The 22,971-nt window shown below is 40.8% G+C and overlaps 1 protein-coding gene across 1 annotated transcript in view; it reads right to left on the minus strand.

Annotated features, from left to right (window-relative positions):
* The window catches only part of mst1 (macrophage stimulating 1), a 113,320-nt gene that overhangs the window by 18,888 nt on the left and 71,461 nt on the right, over positions 1 to 22,971 (minus strand). Inside the window, exons 12-15 of the mRNA XM_073072564.1 lie at positions 21,072 to 21,107; positions 10,608 to 10,722; positions 9,108 to 9,185; positions 7,301 to 7,447 (exon numbers count right to left, since the gene is read on the minus strand). Of these exons, the coding sequence (XP_072928665.1) occupies positions 7,301 to 7,447; positions 9,108 to 9,185; positions 10,608 to 10,722; positions 21,072 to 21,107 (376 nt within the window). The remainder of the gene's footprint in view (positions 1 to 7,300; positions 7,448 to 9,107; positions 9,186 to 10,607; positions 10,723 to 21,071; positions 21,108 to 22,971) is intronic.

Genomic DNA, 22,971 nt, shown 5'->3' on the forward strand with positions numbered 1-22,971 from the left:
TGGACACAGTACTCCAAGTGTGGCCTAATCAGAGTTTTATAAAGCTGCATCATTACCTCGTGACTCTTAAACTCTATTCCTCAATTTATGAAAGCTAACACCCCATAAGCTTTCTTAACTACCCTATCTACCTGTGTGGCAACTTACAGGGATCTGTGGACATGTACCCCCCCCCCCCCCCCCACAGATCTCTCTGCTTCTCCACACTACCAAGTATCCTGCCATTTACTTTGTACTCTGCCTTGGAGTTTGTCCTTCCAAAGTGTACCATCTCACACTTCTCCGAGTTGAACTCCATCTGCCACTTCTCAGCCCACTTCTGTATCCTATCAATGTCTCTCTGCAATCTTCGACAATCCTCAACACTATCCACAACACCACCAAACTTTGTGTCGTCTGCAAACTTGCCAAGCCACCCTTCTACCCGCACATCCAGGTCATTAATAAAAATCATGAAAAGTAGAGGTCCCAGAACGGATCCTTGTGGGACACCACTAGCCACAACCCTCCAGACTGAATGTACTCCCTCCACCATGACCCTCTGCTTTCTGCAGGCAACCCAATTCTGAATCCACCTGGCCAAACTTCCCTGGATCCCATGCCTTCTGACTTTCTGAATAAGCCTACAATGTGGAACCTTATCAAATGTCTTACTAAAATCCATGTAGATCACATCCACTGCACTACCCTCATCTATATGCCTGGTCACCTCCTCAAAGAACTCGATCAGGCTTGTTAGACATGATCTGCCCTTCACAAAGCCATGCTGACTGTCCCTGATCAGACCATGATTCTCTAAATACCCATAGATCCTATCTCTAAGAATCTTTTCCAACAGCTTTCCCACGATAAATGTAAGGCTCACTGGTCTATAATTACCCGGACTATCCCTACTACCTTTTTTGAACAAGGGGACAACATTCGCCTCCCTCCAATCTTCCAGTACCATTCCGGTGGACAATGAGGACATAAAGATCCTAGCCAGAGGTTCAGCAATCTCTTCCATCGCCTCATGGAGCAGCCTGGGGAATATTCCGTCAGGCTCCGGGGACTTATCCATCCTAATGTATTTTAACAACTCCAACACCTCCTCTCCCTTAATATCAACATGCTCCAGAACATCAACCTCACTGATATTGTCCTCATCGTCATCAAGTTCCCTCTCATTGGTGAATACCGAAGAGAAGTATCCATTGAGGACCTCGCTCACTTCCACACCTTCCAGGCACATCTTCACACCTTTATCTCTAATCGGTCCTACCTTCACTCCTGTCATCCTTTTGTTCTTCACATAATTGAAGAATGCCCTGGGGTTTTCCTTTACCCTACTTGCCAAGGCCTTCTCATGCCCCCTTCTTGCTCTCCTCAACCCCTTCTTAAGCTTTCTTGCTACCCTATATTCCTCAATAGACCCATCTGATCCTTGCTTCCTAAATCTCATGTATGCTGCCTTCTTCCACCTGACTAGATTTTCTACCTCACTTGTCACCCATGGTTCCTTCACCCTACCATTCTTTATCTTCCTCACCGGGACAAATTTATCCCTAACATCCTGCAAGAGATCCCTAAACATCAACCACATGTCCATAGTACACTTCCCTACAAAAACATCACACCCGCAAGTGCTAGCCTTATAGCTTCATAATTTGCCCTTCCCCAATTAAAAATTTTCCTGTCCTCTCTGATTCTATCCTTTTCCATGATAATACTAAAGGCCAGGGAGAGGTGATCACTGTCCCCCAGATGCTCACCCACTGAGAGATCTGTGACCTGGCCTGGTTTGTTACCTAGTACTAGATCTAGTATGGCATTCCCCCTTGTCAGCCTGTCAACATACTATGACAGGAATCCGTTCTGGACACACTTAACGAACTCTGCCCCATCTAAACCATTGGAACCAATCAGGTGCCAATCAGTATTAGGGAAGTTAAAGTCACCCATGATAACAACCCTGTAATTTTTGCACCTTTCCAAAATCTGCCTCCCAATCTGCTCATCGGTATCCTTGCTGCTACCAGGGGGCCTATAGAATACTCCCAATAGAGTAACTGCTCCCTTCCTGTTCCTGACTTCCACCCATACTGACTCAAAAGAGGATCCTGCTACATTGCCCACCCTTTCTGTAGCTGTAATAGTATCTCTGACCAGTAACACCACCCCTTCTCCCCATCCCCCCCTCTATCCCTTTTAAAACACTGAAATCCAGGAATATTGAGAATCCATTCCTGTCCTGGTGCCAGCCAAGTCTCTGTAATGGCCACTACATCATAATTCCATGTATGTATCCAAGCTCTCAGTTCATCAGCTTTGTTCCTGATGCTTCTTGCATTGAAGTACACACACTTTAGCCCTTCTACCTTACTACTTTTACACCCTTTATTCTGCTTCTCTTTCCTCAAAGCCTCTCTATATGTTAGATCTCGCTTTACTCCATGCACTTCTTCCACTGCTCTATCGCTCCGGGTCCCATCCCCCTTGTACTGCACTGCATCTATAAAACTCTGCATACTCTACCACTCACATCAACAGTGATGAAATGATCTCATGTACTATATTGCATCTGTAAAACTCTGCAACTACTCTACCACTCACATCAACAGTGATGAAATGACCTCATGTACTACAGGCAGTCCCCGGGTTACAAACAAGTTCTGTTCCTGAGTCCATCTTTAAGTCAGATTTGTACGTAAATCGGAACAGGTACATCCGGTATTATTTAGCGTCAGTTAGTCAAACGTTTGTCTTAGTATATAGTATGTATTTTACCTTTCTATGCATATAAAACACTTAAGAAACATATGTATTTCCATAATTAAACCACTGCTTACTTAGTAAGAATTGTAGCTTTCATCGGGGCAAGGCCTTTCACATGCTCCATTATTCTCATTTTATCCTTTACCTGTATCTTTTAAAGTTGTTCCGATCAATGATCGACTGTAGCCTAAAGCTTTTCCAATGACTGGTGGCATTTCACCTCTTTCCAATCACTTTGTTATTTCCACTTTATTTTCAATCACGATCGTTGGAACAGAAAACTGCGGATTTTATGTTCTATCGCTGAGCAGCAGTGAACCGTCTGATTGGCCTATCAGAGTTCTCTTTAGGATCTAGTTGACATGATCAGCATTTCTGATCTGGCTATTGTTCACGATCGCACTTAATAAAAAAATACAGCAACAGCTGCAGGTGGTGGATCTTGTGCTGCTCCGGGTCCTCAAGTCCACCCGCACTGAGAAAGGTTAAATGGGACAAGTGGGGGTGGTGCTGACTGGAAAGGCGGGGGGGGGGGGGTTAGGGTGAATCTTGCTAAGAAATATTTAAGCCAAATACAAAGTTACACACTCAACACTGTTAACGGCAACAATTTAAAATGGCGGACGGCATCGTGACCCGACTTAAAATGACAGACGGCGTTCTCTTCCTTCCGTTTGTAAGTACGAGTTGTCCATAAGTCAGACATTCGTAACTCAAGGACTGCCTGTATATTGCATCTGTAGAACTCTGCAACTACTCAACCACTCACATCCACAGTGATGAAATGATCTCATGTACTATATTGCACCTGTAAAACTCTGCAACTACTGTACCACTCACATCAACAGTGATGAAATGCTTTGAGAGGTTGGTCATGACTAGACTGAAATCCTGCCTCAGCAAGAATCTGGATCCACTGCAATTTGCCTGTTGCCCCAATAGGTCAACGGCAGATACAATCTCAATGCCTCTCCACACGGCTTTAAACCACCTGGACAACACAAACACCTACGTCAGGATGCTGTTTATCGACTATAGCTCAGCATTTAATACCATCATTCCCACAATCCTGATTGAGAAGTTGCAGAACCTGGGCCTCTGTACCTCCCTCTGCACCTGGTACACCTCAGGTGTGTGCTTAGCCCACTGCTCTACTCTCGCTATACTCATGACTGTGTGGCTAGGCATAGCACAAGTACCATCTATAAATTTGCTGATGATACAACATCGGTAAAATCTCAGGTGGTGACGAGAGGGTGTACAGGAGTGAGTTATGCCAACTAGTGAGTAGTCCCACAGCAACAACCTTGCACTCAATGTCAGTAAGACAAAAGAGCAGATTGTGGACTTCAAGAAGGGTAAGACAAAGGAACACATACCAATCCTCCTAGAGGGATCAGAGGTGGAGACTGTGGGCAGCTTTAAATTCCTGGGATGTCAAGATCTCTAAGGATCCAACCTGGTCCCAACATATTGATGTAGTTATAAAGAAGGCAAGACAGCATCTATACTTTATTAGGAATTTGAAGAGATTTGGCATGTCAACAAATACACTCAAAAACTAATATATTTGTACCGTGGAGAGCATTCTGACAGGCTGCATCACTGGTATGGAGGGGCTACTGTACAGGACTAAAAGTAGCTGCAGAAGTTTGTAAATCTAGTCAGCTCTATCTTGGGCACTAGCCTACAAAGTACTCAGGACATCTTCAGGGAGCGGTGTCTCAGAAAGGCAGCATCCATTATTAAGGACCTCCAGCACCCAGAGCATGCCCTTTTCTCACTGTAATCATCAGGTACAGAAGCATGAAAGCACACACTCTGTAATTAAGGAACAGCTTCTTCCCCTCCGCCATCTGATTCCTAAATGGACATTGAATCTTTGGACACTACCTCACTTTATTTTAAAATACAGTATTTCTGTTTTTGCACATTTTTAAAAAGAACTATTCAATATACATAACTGATTTACTTGTTTATTTATTATTATCTTTTATTTTATTTATTTATTTTTTCTCTGCTAGATTATATATTGCAATGAACTGCTGCTGCCAAGTTAACAGATTTCATGTCACATGCTGGTGATAATAAACCTGATTCTGATTCCAACTACAAGAAGACAGTTACTTTGTTTTAGTAAATTTGTTCCAAGAAATTTTAAATAAACTTATGTTAAATATAATTTTAGTTTTTGCATTGTTATAATATTTGGGTAATTCTTTACATTCACTTGTTCATTGCTTGAATTTTAACTATTTTAGGAATGAATCCAATATTTTGCATGCATTATTTGAGCTATCATAATTGAGAATTATGATCTAACATGGCCTCACTATGGAAGGATGTGGAAGCATTGGAAAGGGTACAGAGGAGATTTACCAGGATGCTGCCTGGTTTAGAGAGTATGGATTATGATCAGAGATTAAGGGAGCCAGGGCTTTACTCTTTGGAGAGAAGGAGGATGAGAGGAGACATCATAGAGGTGTACAAGATATTAAGAGGAATAGATAGAGTGGATAGCCAGCACCTCTTACCCAGGGCACCACTGCTCAGTACAAGAGGACATGGCTTTAAGGTAAGGGGAGGGAAGTTCAAGGGGGATATTAGAGGAAGGTTTTTCACTCAGAGAGTGGTTGGTGCGTGGAATGCACTGCCCGAGTCAGTGGTGGAGGCAGATACACTAGTGAAGTTTAAGAGACTACTAGACAGGTATATGGAGGAATTTAAGGTGGGGGGTTATAAGGGAGGCAGGGTTTGAGGGTCAGCACAACATTGTGGGCCAAAGGGCCTGTAACGTGCTGTACTATTCTATGTTCTATGTTCTAAACACATTGATACAAGTAAATACGGTATACCCAAATACTGTATCTTAAATTAACTTCTCCTGGTTGAATTCATTTGAACATGAGCATAAGAAAGAGAGAAATAGGAGCAAATCCCTCACAACCCACCCACCCCACCATCCCCGATCTGTCAATCAGATCATCTTTTTCTTGCACAAACTCCAAATTCCTTGATTAACTCAGTAACCAAACAAAAACACACTGCTGAAAGACGATGAGAGGGACTTGTTGGTGAAAGTAGATTTATTTACTTCTTTTATTAGTTTTTGAAAATGGAGATTTTGGATGCTTGATTATCACCTACTTCAAAAATCACTAAGATTCTGGAAAAAAGTTCCATAAACAGCAGGTCTGTCATGTAAGAAACATTGAGTAGATAAAGTCTCAACTCTCCTACAATTTAGAAGAATGAGGCATAGCCCCATCAAATTAGCGCAAGTTTTAGAAGGCTCGTGTTAGAACTGGGGAGGATTTTCCCTGTGCTGTCAAGTCAACAACAATGGGCAACTGTCTCAAATAACAGGTAATCATTTAGAATGGAACTGAAAAAGTGCTAAATTTTTGGAATTCTCCATTACAGAGGACTGCAATCAAAACAGAGGTTAATCAATTTATCGATATTAAAGATATGAAGATGGGGCTGGTAAATAGTGTTTGCGGTAGATCAGCCAAAATCTTGTTGATTGCAATGTAGGCTCCATGGCTATGTGGAGCCTATTCCTGCTCCTGTTGTGTTCTTGTATTAATAAATACTTGATACGTAACACTCCGTTTCAAATCATTATATGTATATATAAACAGCACCGTGTTCAGTCAAAACAAAAAGTGTTCAGTGTCAATGAAAGAGAAACAATTCATGTTTGCTCCAGAGATACTGCCTGATTTGCTAAACTTTCCCGATGTTTTGTCTTTATTTCAAATTTACAGCATCTGCAATATTTTTTATCAAATGTTCACAGTGTAGCTACTGTTACTGCTTCAGTCACTTTTAATTCACAGTCTTCAATTTTTAAAGCTCATAAACAAACAACATTTGAAATTCGATATATACCATATTATAAAGTTATACAGCATGGAAACAGCTCAACTTGTTCACTTTGACTATTTGACCCATATCTGTGTACAGGTGTCCCCCGCTTTACAAATGTTTGCTTTACGCCACTTCGGCTCAAGAAAGGTGTCATAGGAACGCTCTACCTTTGTAACGGGGGGGAGGGGGAAACACCTGTACCTATCTAAATGCCTCTTAAATTGTACCAGTTTCTACCAATTCCTTTGGCAGCAATTTTCATATATCTACCACCCTTTGTATGGAATAATTTGATGTACAGTATGTGGGACAGGACTGATACAAACTGTATTTCCCTTCTCAACCTCCTCTATTATATAACAAAAATATCTACCTGATAAACCCAATTTGTTTTCAGCAAATCATCCGGGCATTTTCTAATCAGTCCTCCGAATAACCAACTTATTTAAAACTCAACTTGTTCATTAATCAGGAAAGGAATTCTGCTAAGCTTATTTGGACTGGCGTATAGGTGATTCTAAACTCCCTTTGTAGCCTACCAAGCCAGTCAGTCATACTAGTTCACCAGACAGATTAGTTGTGTAAGGAAAAGGCTTGATCCACATTCTCAGGAGCTAATATATATAGAATGAATTAATTAAACAAAGAAATAAGAAATTATTGCACAGGTTACCTTTCTAACTCCAACATGATCAGATTAGATCCTTTTGGTCCACAGACAGCTCTCTGTATGGAAATTACTTGTTTGTCTGGATCATTAGGCCCAGAATTTTTCAGGAGAGTTCCCATCCAGGCTGTATAGCCCCTGAACTCAGTGTAACTAGAATATAAGATACAAAAAATTATTTTTACATTTTATGTATTATCTATGGAATGGTTTAAGATGTTCATTAAAGGACAATATTCATATCCTTCTGATCATTTGAAACTGAGTATTTGAACATAAGTACCTGAGACTAAAGTTACCCAAATCTATTGCACCTAGGAAATGATGAGAAGTTGGAAACTCAGCCATTTCTGCCTGTATAGTTAACAAGCAAACCACAGGTTATACATTAGATATGCGGCAGAGCTTTACAATCAATAATTGATACTAGGCATTGAAGGGAATAAACAAATCAGAGATCTTGTCTAACCTAACAAATTAAATAGATAGGACTAAAATGAAGTGATTTTAATAAATGAGTAAGAATCAATTTCTACTAACAAGTGGTTCAGAGACAGAAGGGCATAGATCAAAAGGTAATTGCCAAAATGTAAATGAACATTTGAGAAATATGGTGATCTAGGATGCACAAGTTGAACAGATTGAGACAGCAGCCTCAGTGACAACTTTGTAAAGAAAATTCACAAGAACATAAAAAGGATAAATTGTCTGGCCCATGAAGAAGGAGCAGTAGAGCAGGGCTAATTTCAGTATTTCTTTCAGAGTTAGAATGGGCTGACTGGTCTTCTGAACTTCATATATTTCTCCATGATTGAAACAGAAATCGGTTTAGCAATGCAGCAAACAGGCAGACCTCATATTTGCTTGTACCCTTTCTACCAGAATCTTAATTTTATTCTGGGGCAAAAATGTTAAGGATTTTCTTGGTGAAATTCTTCAATTCTCATTGGACAGGTGCAGGGATGACTCTTTCCTAGGTTCACAAATTTATGATTCATCCTTTACAAGGACATGCCCTTTGCAGGTGAACTACGTCAATAGTGAGGAGAAAGATTTTTAGGCCACTGAAACATACAGGTCTGAAGGGAATATGGCTGGCTCATGAACAAGCCCTTTCATATTACTTATCACCCCCTTGTGCTTCAGATGCTAGCCTACAAAATAAATCAAGATCAGTGATGCTAACATTGAGGACTGTATCATTGAATAATCTCCTAAAATGACCCATTTAGCTGACCATTTGTAAGCAACATTGAAGTTGCAAATTTTACTAAGTTGTGTGGTATTGAGCCAAGGAAACCAAAAGGTTCATAGTTTGAGCCTTGGTCTAGGTCAGGTTTGGGAACTCTAGATGATCAAAATACCACTGTTGGAGTAAAAGTGGAAAATCGGTAAACGACATCAGTCTGCAGGCTAACTTTCTACCTGGCAATGTAACAGTTCTGGATAGAACTGTGGGTCTTAAACTGCACCCCATTCCAATATTCCCTCCACCATTCTCTCACAGGAATCCACAAGCCACCATGCTTCAGTGAGGATCATCCTGCTGGATTTTGCCTCTCTGGAAAGAGATTTGGATGGCTTGTTGGCGTTGTTAACCAGCTGGCCGTTGCTTATTTCTCCTTCCATTCTCCAGCTTTGATATTTTGGTCAACAGTACCTCACATCCAATGCAAGTATTTTTTGATGCTTCGGCATTATTTTACAGATCAGTTTTGCACATTCCATACCCTGTTTCTGTGCATGGAGCAAACCAGGTATACATTCATATAACCATTACAAGAGTTCAAGGCAAGATGAAGTTACATCATACCAGGAGGGAAAACATTGCTTTGAGCTGATGATCCAATTCCTGCTTACAAGAGTCCCACCACAAAAATGTCTTCCTTCCCTGAAAAAGAAATTAAACAAATTCAAAATTACACATTGAAGAAAATCAACAAGACTTCATGAAGGTTGAGTTTTCCCCATTAGTAGGATGAAATCTATGAGTGGGATAGCAGTGAGGGTACTGGGAAAGTAAATGATGAAAAGATTCATAGACAGGTTGTTGCTCTAGAGGTAGCCTTAGTATTCAAGAGGATGCTGTAATATTAACCAGCTATCCACTCCTACTCTTCTTCTTGACATGTCCAGAGATGGTGAACTCTGTTTGATTTTCTTATCATTGGCTGCTCACATGCCAGTTCTCATGCTGTTCTACCTGATTGCAGAAAATGCTGGAAATTCTTAGCAGGCCAGACATCTGTGGAGAGAGGACCAGTTTGAGAGTGATGACCTTCCATGAAGGTCAATATTTACAGTGCTTTCCTCTCTCCACAAATGTTACTTGGACTGCTGTATACTTTCAGTATTCTATTTTTTATTTCAGATTTCTAACATATTCAGTATTTTGCTTCTGGCCATTGTGTTATGACTAACGTAAACACAAGAGATTCTTCAGATCCTGGAAATCCTGAGTACACATACAAAATGCTGGAGGAACTCAGCAGATCAGGCAGCATCTAAGGAGTGGAATAAACAGTTGACATTTCATGCCAAGACCCTTCATCAGGACTGGAAAGGAAGCAGGGAAAGCCAGAAAATGAAGCCATAGGGAGGGGAAGGAGTATAGATGGTAGTCTTGATGAAGGGTCTCAGCTTGAAAACTCGACTATTTATTCCTTTCCATAGATGCTGCATGACCTGCTGAGTTTCTCCAACATTTTCTGTGTACATTACTACTATGCATCTTGGATGTCTTTCGCCTTCTCCCCACCTTCTGTCATTTTAAAACTAATAAATAAGTGCTTAAAACATTTTTAATTTCTATTACTAATATCCATGACTTTTCCTCCTACCTCTCTTGTGGAGATTAATTTTCAGTTTCTGCAAGATCTACATTTGAAGATTGCTCGGTTAAATACAACGGAACTCATTCTGCACGTGCCAAACTCTCATAGCTTCTGCAAATGTGTGTCATGAGAAACTGCCATGGACAAGGAGCTCACTCTAATTCTTATCTTTCTGTTGTCATGGCGAAAGCTATACCTTGAAAGTAGAAGCACTGGTTTGCATAACTCCGCAGATATGAAGGTTGCAAATGGGCGAAGTATCCAGACAACACACACAAAACGCTGGTGGAACACAGCAGGCCAGGCAGCATCTATAGGGAGAAGCACTGTCGACGTTTCGGGCCGAGACCCTTCGTCAGGACTGGAATCTCACCACATAGGCTGAGCACTTTGTGAGAAAGTACACAGAACTTGTGGGTGTAAACAACAGCTCAGGAACTCCAGGAATCCTGCTGATACGGACAGAACCTGATGATTACCTGGTGTGAAGACTGACAGTCCAAGGAGAGTTTCCAGGTTGACCTCTTAGAATCCGACTTTTTGTCTGAAATATCCGGTCAACTCGTTTACCACATGAGTCAAATTCAACTGAATCTGCAAAGGGAATAAAAGGCACCATTCAACACAGAATGTGGACAAAGAATCCAGATGCAAAGAGTGAATTCAGGCAAGGTGTACTCTCTGACAGAAATAGACAAATTGAATCAAGTCACATCCACCTTTTCTATCCTTTAACTTAACTGATTCTGCTCATTGAATGCAGTTAAATAAATACACACATGTATTCTGTGCTAATTCCCACAGCTTGGAACGTGGTCAGTTCAGCAATGAACAAATATATAACATATAACAATTACAGCACAGAAACAGGCTATCTCGGCCCTTCTAGTCTGTGCCAAACGCTTACTCTCACCTAGTCCCACTGACCTGCACTCAGCCCATATCCCTCCATTCCTTCCCTGTCCATATACCTATCCAATTTTACTTTAAATGACAATACCGAACCTGCCTCTACCACTTCTACTGGAAGCTCATCCTATCACTCTCTGAGTAGAGAAGTTCCCCCTCGTGTTACCCCTAAATTTTTGCCCCCTAACTCTCAACTCGTGTCCTCTTGTTTAAATCTCCCCTACTCTCAATGGAAAAAGCCTATCCACATCAACTCTATCTATCCCCCTTATAATTTTAAATACCTCTATCAAGTCCCCCTTCAACCTTCTACGCTCCAAAGAATAAAGACCTAACTTGTTCTAACTTTCTCTGTCACTTAGGTGCTGAAACCCAGGTAACATTCTTGTAAATCTCCTCTGTACTCACTCTATTTTGTTGACATCTTTTCTACAATTCGGTGACCAGAACTGTACACAATACTCCAAATTAGCCTCACCAATGCCATGTACAATTTTAACATTACATCCCAACTCCTACACTCAATGCTCTGATTTATAAAAGCTAGCATACCCAAAGATTTCTTCACCACCCTATCCACATGAGATTCCACCTTCAGGGAACTATGCACCATTATTCCTAGATCACTCTGTTCTACTGCATTCCTCAATGCCCTACCATTTACCATGTATGTCCTATTTTGACTAGTTACCAAAATGTAGCACCTCATACTTATCAGCATTAAACTCCATGGGCCATCTTTCAGCCCACTCTTCTAACTGGCCTAAATCTCTCTGCAAGATTTGAAAACCTACTTCATTATCCACAACGCCACCTATCTTATCTGCATACTTACTAATCCAATTCACCACCCCATCATCCAGATCATTAATGTATATGACAAACAACATTGGACCCAGTATGTATCCCTGAGGCACACCGCTAGTCACCGGCCTCCAACCCGACAAACAGTTATCCACCACTACTCTCTGGCATCTCCCATCCAGCCACTGTTGAATCCATTTTACTACTTCAATATTAATACCTAATGATTGAACCTTCCTACTAAGCTTCCATGTGGAACCTTGTCAAAGGCCTTACTGAAGTCCATATAGACAACATCCACTGCTTTACCCTCATCAACTTTCCTAGTAACCTCTTCAAAAAATTCAGTAAGATTTGTCAAACATGACCTTCCATGCACAAATCCATGTTGACTGTTCCTAATCAGACCCTGTCTATCCAGATAATTATATATACCATCTCTAATAATACTTTCCATTCATTTACCCATCACTGACGTCAAACTTACAGGCTGATAATTGCTAGGTTCACTCTTAGAACCCTTTTTAAACAATGGAACCACATGAGCAATATGCCAATCCTCCGGCACCATCCCCATTTCTAATGACATTTGAAGTATTTCTGTCAGAGCCCTTGCTATTTCTACACTAACTGCCCTCAAGGTCCTAGGGAATATCCTGTCAGGATCTGAAGACTTATCCACTTTTATATTCTTTAAAAGCGCCAGTACTTCCTCTTCTTTAATCATCATAGTTTCCATAACTACCCTACTTGTTTCCCTTACCTTACACAATTCAATATCTTTCTCCTTAGTGAATACTGAAGAAAAGAAAATGTTCAAAATCTCCCCCATCTCTTTTGGGGATCTTGGGAGATAATATCTTACAAATTTAAATTTTTGAGGAGGTGACCAAGAATATCTATGATGGTGATGGACATTGTCTATATGGACTTTAGAAAGGACTTTTGACAAGTTCTAAATGGTCACCTGATCAATGAGGTTAGAACACATGGGATCCAAGGTGAGTTAACAAATTGGATATAAAATTGACTTGGTGGTAGGAGGCAAAAGGTGGCAGTAGAGGGTTGCTTTCAGCAACCATCAACCGTAACCAGTGGTTTGCTATGGGGACTGATGAGGTCCTTTACTGTTCATCATAATTACTAAGGTGATAGTCTTTTGGACAATGAAGAAGGTTCTATGGTTACAACAGGAACCTAGATCAACTGGGCAAACGGTATTGGAATACAAGTTAACCCAAGCCAGGGCATATACAGTGAACAACAAGGACCTAAGAAGTATTGCAGAACAGAGAGACCTAGGGGCACAAATACATAGTTCCTGGAAAGCATTGCCACAATTAGACACAATGGTGAAGAAGACATGGTATGACTGCCTTCATCAGCCAAGGCATTGAGTAGAAAAGTTGGGACACCATGTTACAGCTGTACAAGAAATTGGTATGACCTGGAATATTGTGTGCAGTTCTGGTTACCATGCTACAGGAAAGATGTGATTAAGTCAGAAAGGGTGCAGAAAAAATTCACCTGGGTGTTGCCAGAACTAGAAGTCTTGAATTATAAGGAGAGACTGGCTAGGCTGGAGTTGTTTTCCCCAAAGTTTAAGAGGCTGAAAGGTAACCTTATAGAGGTTTATAAAATCATGACAGTTATAGATAGGGCGGATAATCACAATCTTTTTTTCAGGATAGGCATCTAAAATTAGAATGCATCACTTTAAGATGAGAGAGGAAATATTTATAAGTTTTTCCACTCAGAGGGTGGTGGGTATATGGAACAAGATGCCAAAGAAAATGGTTAAGGCAGGCATGATAATAATGCTTAAAAGACATTTGGGCAAATACATGGACATGAAAGGTTTAGGGGGATACGAGTCAAACCCGGGCAAATGGAATTAGTATAAATGGCACCTTGGTCAATGTAAATGAGTTAGGTCAAAGAGCTTGTTTCCATACTGTATAACTCTATGAATCTATAACATCATCAACCCCTCAGCTGTCAAATTGGGCCATAGATGCAGGAATTCCTAAACCATCAGATGTGCCCACCAGAGGGTGAACCATTTCCTTTGCTCACTGCACCAATGGAGAGCTTTTGATGGAAGATGATATGTCCAGGAACAGAACATTAATGTGTCAGACATTAAAGAAAATCCCAAAACGTTTTTTAAAAGTATGTTAAAAACAAGAACTTAAACAGAGAAAGAGTATGGCCCACTAGAGATCAAAACAGCAGTCTGGATAATAAATTAGAGAGGTTAGTTAATATTTATTATCCCCCTCAACCCTATTCTCTTGCCTATGCTGAAACCTTTGACACCCTTACTAATCAAGAACCTATCACCTCCGCTTTAAATATATCCAATGACTTAGCCTCTGCAGGCAACTCTGGCAATGAATTCCACAGATTCACCACCCTCTAGCTACATTCCTCCTCATCTCTGTTTGAAAGGGTTATCCTTGTATTCTGAGGCTATGCCCTCTGATACTAATGCCAAGACTTTATAAGGCATTGGTCAGTCTGTAACAGGAGAATTGTGAGCAGTTTTGGGCCCTTTATCAAAGAAAAGATGTGCTAGCATTGGAGAAGATCCAAAGGAAGTTCACTAGAATGATTCCTGGAATGATGTATGACGAGAGTTTGATGGCACTGGGGGTATGTACTCACTGGAGTTTAGAAGAATGAGGGGGGATCTCAATGAAACCTATTGAATATTGAAAGATCTAAATAGAGTGGATGTGGAAAGGATGTTTCCTATAGTGGGTGAGACCAGGACCAAAGGGCACAGCTTCAGAGTAGAGGGTTGTCCATTTAGAACAGGGATGGGGAGTAATTTCTTTAGCCAGAGGGTAGTGAACCTATGGAGTTCTTTGCCACAGATGACTGTGGAAGGAAGGCAAAGCAATTGATTATATTTAATATGGAGATTTATAGGTTCTTTATTGGTCAGGGCATCAAAGATTACAAGGAGAAGACGGAAGAATGGGTTTAAATGTTCCATCAGCTATGGCCAAATGGACTTGATGGGCTGAAGGTCCCAATACTTATTGTCTTAAATTAGCCACGATTGAATGGCAGAGCAGACTCAATGGGCCTAATTCTGCCCCTATGTCTTATGATTTTACGGTCGAGGACAATACAGTTTATATGTTCTAAGTGGACTTTAGTAAGGTCTTTAGCAAGGTCCCATTTAATTACTAGTTTAAAAGATTAGAGACCATGCAATCCAAGGCAAGTTGTCAAATGGATTCATAACTGGTTTGGTAATAGGAGGCAAAGAGGGATGATGAATATGGGAGACAGTTCACAGATTACCCAAAATTTGCTGATGTTTCTGACAACAAAGAGGGTAATCATAGGCTACAAGATGATATTGATCAATTGGCATAATGGGAAGAGTAATGGCAATTAGAATTCTGGTATGTGAGGATACACACAATGAATAAAAGGGGAATTTGGAGGAACAGAAATTGAGCCATAAAATCCCATTTACACCACATCCACTAGATTTGTTTCATTCACCAAATATCTATAGGGAATTGCCATTTGAAATTTATTCAGATAATGCACATCAGATTGAACTGCACACTGGGAAAAAAGACTCCACCTTCCCCCTAATTCTGTCATAAATTATCCTAACTTAGTGTTTATTAATCCTTCCACTTATGAAACAATTTCTCTCTGTCAAATCACCTGAATTTTTGATTATTAAATATTCACATTAAAAAAAGAACAATCTCAATTTCCCCTCAAATTTCTCACATTTTAATGAGAATAATCTCTTAATCTCTTCCAAAACATTTATTAAATCTGACTAGGTGAAAATCAAACTATTGTAATGACACTGGCAATATATTCAGTTTTCTCTCTGCTTCTCTGTTACTGTCCTCTGATCTTTCCTTTTATAACATAGATGAGAACAGAACAGGAACATACCCTTTGGCCCACAATACTGTGCCAACTATAACACCAAGTTAAACTAATCTCACCTGACTGCATATAGGTTACAATCCTCTATTACATGCCTGTTCATATGTGTATCTAAATGCTTCTGAAATGTTAATATCATATCTGCTTCTACCACTTCTTCTGAGAATGTGCTCCAAGCACCTACCACACTCTGTAAAAAATAACTGGCCTTGTATATTTCCATCAAATATTTTCCCCTTCTCACCTTAAATCTAGAACCATAGAACCATAGAACATTACAGCACTGAAACAGGCCTTTTGGCCCTTCGTGGCCGTGCCGAACCATTTTTCTGCCTAGTCCCACTGACCTGCACCTGGACCATATCCCTCCATACACCTCTCATCCATGTACCTGTCCAAGTTTTACTTATAAGTGAGTCCGCATTTACCACTTCATCTGGCAGCTCATTCTACACTCCCACCACTCTCTGTGTGAAGAAGCCCCCCCCCCCCAATGTTCCCTTTAAACTTTTCCCCCTTCACCCTTAACCCATGTCCTCCAGTTTTTTTTTCTCTCCTAGCCTCAGTGGAAAAAGCCTGCTTACATTCACTCAATCTATACCCATCATAATTTTATTTACCTCTATCAAATCTTCCCTCATCTTTCTACGCTCCAGGGAATAAAGTCTTAACCTATTCAACCTTTCACTGTAACTCAGTTTCTCAAGTCCCGGCAACATCCTTGTAAACCTTCTCTGCACTCTTTCAACCTTATTAATATCCTTCCTGTAATTCGGTGACCAAAACTGCACACAATACTCCAAATCTGACCTCACCAATGCAACCTCAGCATAACATTCCAACTCTTATACTCAATACTTTGATTTATAAAGGCCAATGTACCAAATGCTCTCTATACTACCCTATCTACCTGTGACGCCACTTTTAGGGAATTTTGTATCTGTATTCCCAGATTCCTCTGTTCGACTGCACTTGTCAGTGCCCTGCCATTTACCTTGTATGTTCTACCTTGGTTTTTCCTTCCAAAGTGCAATACCTCACACTTGTCTGGATTAAACTCCATCTACCATTTTTCAGCCATTTTTCCCGCTGGTCCAGATCCCTCTGCAAGCTTTGAAAACCTTCCTCACTGTCCACTACACCTCCAATCTTTGTATCATCAGCAAATTTGCTGATCCAATTTACTACATTATCATCCAGATCATTGATATAGATTACAAATAACAATGGACCCAGCACTGATCCCTGTGGCACACCACTAGTCACAGGCCTCCACTCAGAGAAGCAATCCTCCACTACCACTCTCTGACTTCTCCCATTGAGCCAATGTCTAATCCAGTTTACTACCTCACCATGTATACCTAGCGACTGAATATTCCTAACTAACCTCCCATGCAGGACTTTGTCAAAGGCCTTACTGAAGTTCATGTATACAACATCCACTGCCTTCCCTTCATCCATTTTCCTTGTAACCTCCTTGAAAAACTCTAATAGATTTGTTAAATATGACCTATCACGCACAAAGCTGTGTTGACTCTCCCTAATAAGTCCCTGTCCATCTAAATACTTGTAGATCCTATCTCTTAGTACTCCTTCCAATAATTAACCTACTACCAACGTCAAACTTACTGGCCTATAATTTCCTGGATTACTTTTAGAGCCTTTTTTAAACAATGGAACAACATGAGCTATCCTCCAATCCTCCAGCACCTCCCCCTTAGATACCGACATTTAAAATATATCTGCCAGGGCCCCTGCAATTTCAACACTAGTCTCCTTCAAGGTCCGAGGGAATACCCTGTCAGGTCCTGGGGATTTATCTGCTCTGATTTGCCTCAAGATAGCAAGCACCTCCTCCTCTTCAATCTGTATAGGTTCCATGACCTCACTACTTGTTTGCCTTATTTCCATTGACTCCATGCCAGTTTCCTTAGTAAATACAGATGCAAAAAAAGATTTAAGATCTCCCCCATTTCTTTTGGTTCCATACATAGCCGACCACTCTGATCTTCAAGAGGACCAGTTTTATCCCCTACTATCCTTTTGCTCTTAATATACCTGTAGAAGCTCTTTGGATTATCCTTCACCCTGACTGCCAAAGCTACCTCAGGTCTTCTTTTAGCCCTCCTGATTTCTTTCTTAAGTATTTTTTTGCACTTTTTATACTCCTCAAGTACCTTATTTGCTCCCTGTTTCCTATACATGTCAAACATCTCTCTCTTCTTCTTTATTCATTTTCTTCTTTACAAAGGTTCCTTATCCTTATTCACTTTGCCTTTAATTCTGACAGGAACATACAAACTCTGCACTCTCAAAATTTCTCCTTTGAATGCCTCCCACTTACCAATGACATCCTTGCCAGAGAACAACCTGTCCCAATCCACGCTTTTTAGATCCTTTCTCATTTCTTCAAATTTGGCCTTTTTCCAGTTTAGAACCTCAACCCGAGGACCAGATCTATCTTTATCCATGATCAAGTTGAAACTAATGGTGTTGTGATCACTGGAACCAAAGTGTTCCTCTACACACACTTCCGTCACCTGTCCTAACTCGTTTCCGAATAGATCTAATATTGCATCCTCTCTAGTTGGTACCTCTATATATTGATTTAGAAAACTTTTCTGAACACATGTTACAAACTCTAACCCTTTAACAGTATGGGAGTCCCAATCAATATGTGGAAAATTAAAATCCCCTACTATCACAACTTTTTGTTTCCTGCAGTTGTCTGCTATCTCTCTGCAGATTTGCTCCTCCAATTCTCGCTGACTATTGGGTGGTCTATAATACAACCCCATTAATGTGGTCACACCTTTCCTGTTTCTCAGCCCCACCCATATGGCCTTGGTAGACAAGCCCTCTAATCTGTCCTGCTGAAGCACTGCTGTAACATTTTCCCTGACTAGCAATGCCACCCCCCACCTCCCCTCACACTTCATTCCTCTGCCTCTATCACATCTGGAACATCAGAACCCTGGAACATTAAGCTGCCAGTCCTGCCCCTCCTGTAGCCAAGTTTCACTAATGGCTACAATGTCATAATTCCACATGTCAATCCACGCCCTCAGTTTGTCAGCACAATACTCCTCGCATTGAAATAGACACACCTCAGATTATTACCACCACACACAACCCTTCTATTTGTGACTTTGCATGAACCTTTAACATCATTTACTTTCACCCCGCTCCACTATCTACTCTGTCACTCTGGTTCCCATCCCCCTGCAAATCTAGTTTAAACCTTACCCCCCAATAGCACTAACAAACCTCACTGCAAGGATATTGGTCCCCCTGTAGTTCAGGTGTAACCCGTCTCTCTTGAACAGGTCCCACCCGCCCCAGAAGAGGTCCCAATGATCCTGAAATCTGCCCTGCCCCCTGCACCAGCTCCTCAGCCACGTGTTCATCCTCCAGAGCATCCTACTCTTACCCTCACTGGCACGTGGCACAGGTAGCAATCCTGAGATTACCACCCTCGAGGTCCTGCTTTTTAACTTCCTACCAAGCTCCCTATACTCACTCTTCAGGCCCTCTCATATTTTCACCCTTGGAGAAAGGCAACATTTACCCTGTCTATGTTTCATAATTTTATGGGGGGTTTTTTCAGGTCTCCCCTCAGCTTTCAATACTCCAGAAAAAACAATCCAAATTTGTTCAACCACTCCTTATACTTAATACTCTCTTCTAATCCAGACCACAGGTGGACCTATCTTGCATTGTTCCCAAGCCTCCACGTTTCCTGTATTGTGGTGACCAGAACTGATCCAAATGTGACTAAACCAAAGTTTTTATGCAACTGAAATATGGTTTCCCAACTTTTATACCCTATGACACAGCTGATAAAGGCAAGCATACTATATGCCTTATTTACCACCCAATCTCTTTGTGTGCCCATTTTCAGGGAGCTATGGACTTGCACCCTATGATCACTGTACGTCAATGCCCCTAAGAATCCTGCCATTTACCATATTCTTTCCTCTTGTATTGACCTGCCAAAGAGCAACACCTCACACTTGCCCCAATTAAACTCTGTTGACCATGCTCCATCCTCAATTGGCAGGATTTCTTGGTGGCCAATCATTTTAAGTCCACTCCCCATTTCCATTCTGACACATTGGTTATGCTCTCTACTGCCTTAAGGCAATTCTGAGGTTGGAGAAGCCATGCCTCAAACTCTACTTAGGTAGCCTCCAATCTGATGGAATGAACTTTGATTTCTCTAACTTCCAGTAATTTCACCCCCCCCCCTTTTCTTTTTCTATTCCCCACTCTGGCTCCCCTCATACCCCTTCTCTCCTCACCTATCCATCACTTCCCTCTGGTGCCCCTCCTCCTTCCCTTTCTCCCATGGCCCTTTACCTCCGCCTCCTCTCACCTCCATGCTTCTCAGTTCATTCAGCCTCCCCCACCCAGCCACCTGGGTTCACCTATCACCTTCCAGCTTGTACCCCTTACCTTCCCCCCTCCCCCATGCCTCCTTTTTTTGGCTTCTCCTCCCTTTCCAGTCCTGATGAAGGGTTTCAGCCTGAAATGTCAATTCTTCCTCTCCATGAATACTAACTCACTTCCAGCATTGTGTGTGTGTGTGAGGACACACACCTCCACCACTATGCTCTATTTTCTATGGCCAAGACAATCTTGATTCCAGTACCAAATCACTGAGGGTTCCATGTGATTTAATCTTCTGGATGAACCTACCTTCAGGGACCCTAGTCATTAGTAAAGTAAATATGGACAACATCTAATACCCCACCTTCACCAACCATCTCTGTTACCTCCCGAAAAAAATTCAGTCAGGTTGGTAAGACATGACATCCCCTGTACAAAGCCATGCTGTACTTAACAAGTCTATGCTTTTTGACATGTGAGTAATTCCTGTCCCTGAGAATCTTCTCCAACCACTGAGGTAAGGTTCATTAGCATATCCCTATTCCCTGGTTTGTCCTTATTGCCCTTCTTAATAAAGGACTGTTCAATGTCCTTCCCCTTGCTAAATTAAATTACTCATTTAATACCGCACTCATCTCCTCTAGTTCCAGACATAAACTCCCACTTTTGTTATTGAGTACTGCTACCCTCTTCAAATCTACTCTCATTTTAAGGTATGCATAAAATGCAGTGTGATTCTCCTTAATCCAATTCACCAAGGACATTTCATAAACCCCTGTTTAATTCCTTTCCTGCTTGCTTTACATTATTCAAAGTTCATGTCCGTTTTCAGCTTCCTTAATCTTACATATGCTTCCTTTCCCTTTTGTAAAAGGAAATTGAACTGCAGAAAAGGTGTTCTAAGTATATACCTGGATCTTCCCTCTGTCCTGAGATATCATTCCCTTCTGCAATTGAAACAGAGAACAAGAACAAAATTAAAGGAGAGTAATTGGGAACCAAGTCACAATGTGATTGAAATTCTCCACAAATACATGCTGAATATTCCTAAACATGTATGTCTATGTTGTGAGGTGATTGGATGACTCTGTTCTCCTCTGACCACCATCACTGGTTCCCAGGTATAGTGATTCAAGAAGCTGCAACTTGATATCTTCACTCACTTTCCACTTCACTGAATCATTCATGAAGGGTGGGTTGCTGGTACATGAAGGAAGTGTGAGATTTGAAACATGAACATGTAAAAACCAGAGACAGGCTCTTAAAGATAAAATATATTTTGTATGGAAATACAGAATAGTTAATCTTTGCACATAAAACTGGTCATTGTCTCTGTTTCTGTGGAATGAGATGTCAACTCATTCCATGGCTCATGGATAACTTTACTCACGACAACACTGAACTTATTCCACAATCAATGGACTCACTTCCAATGACTCTACTACTCTTGTTCTCAGTAATATTTATTTATTTACTATTTGTGTTTTTTTGTATTTGCACTGTATGTCTTCTTTTGCACATTGCTCATTTGTCAGTCTTTGTGTGTACAGTAGTTTGTTATTGTTCTACTGTGACATATATGTACTTTGATAATACATACATTTACATAGAACTTTGAATTTTGATCTGTTTTAAAAGTTTGTTATATCTTAGTGAGAATGTATCTGTGCCTATAATACGGAGCAATTATAGGTTGTGGCTGTAATAATCCATTAATTAACTGTAACGTGCTAACGTGAGAAAATAGATTAGTGTAGATAGGTAAATTAAATGGGATGGTGGGCTGAAATACCTATCTATGTGCTAAATGATTGTATATAGTCATTCAGCACACACACACACAGAGTTGTCTTTATATATGTAATCTGTGAAAATAATCGTGTCTTTAATGTAGGACACTCTCAATGTTTGTAATATGAAGCAACATAAAGCCAAGGAAGGCACTACAGACATGTGGTGTGAACTGATAAATCATGCCATTCTATGAAACAAAAGAAAGTTAACAGCATTTTCTCACATCCAAGTGCTTAACATTGTGCAGCTGGAAATATTTCCCTTTTTACTTTCTATGTTCCCTATTGCTTGAACAGAAGTAAATAAAGCCTTCCCTGGTCTCTGGTTTGACTACCATTGGCCATTGATTTCTGTGTGTATAGAATTTAGAACATAAAAAGCATACAGCACAGGAACAGGCCATTCAGCCCACAATGTTGTGCCGAACTAGCTAAAAAGCAAATCAAAAACACCCAAGCACTAATCCCTGCTACATACACAATGCTCATATGCCTCTATCTTCTCCATCTTCCTTATATCCATGTGTCTATCCAAACATCTCTTAAAAGTCTCTAACGTATTTGCCTCTACCACCATACAAGGCAGCAGATTCCAGACATCCAAGTAAAAAACTTACCCCTCACGTTGGCCCCCCCACCTTCAATGCATGCCCTCTGCTATTAGGCATATCAACCCTGGGAAACAATCTTCCTTGTCACCATTATCTGTTAGAGTTAGAATGGGAAGTGGTGGAAGTTCTATTACAGCAAGAGCACTGCAATTTCCCCTGAAAAACACCCTTAATATTGACATTAATTTGCAGAATTATAATGGGGTTAAAGCTGGAGGACAACTTGCAAATATTACAATTCTGTTGGTCTGAATACAGACAAATAATTGTCTTGTTTAGATCTGCTTGAGATGACAGAACTGATAGAATAGATTGAAAGAAGCCATTTTCTTAGGTGAGACATCAAAGCTGTTCATTTGGTGATAGCAGGCACACAGAGTTTTGAAATTCTGGAGCATTCCCCCACC

Source organism: Hemitrygon akajei, chromosome 19 (assembly GCF_048418815.1).
Source record: "Hemitrygon akajei chromosome 19, sHemAka1.3, whole genome shotgun sequence".
In the NCBI taxonomy this organism is placed as follows: Eukaryota; Metazoa; Chordata; class Chondrichthyes; order Myliobatiformes; family Dasyatidae; genus Hemitrygon; species Hemitrygon akajei.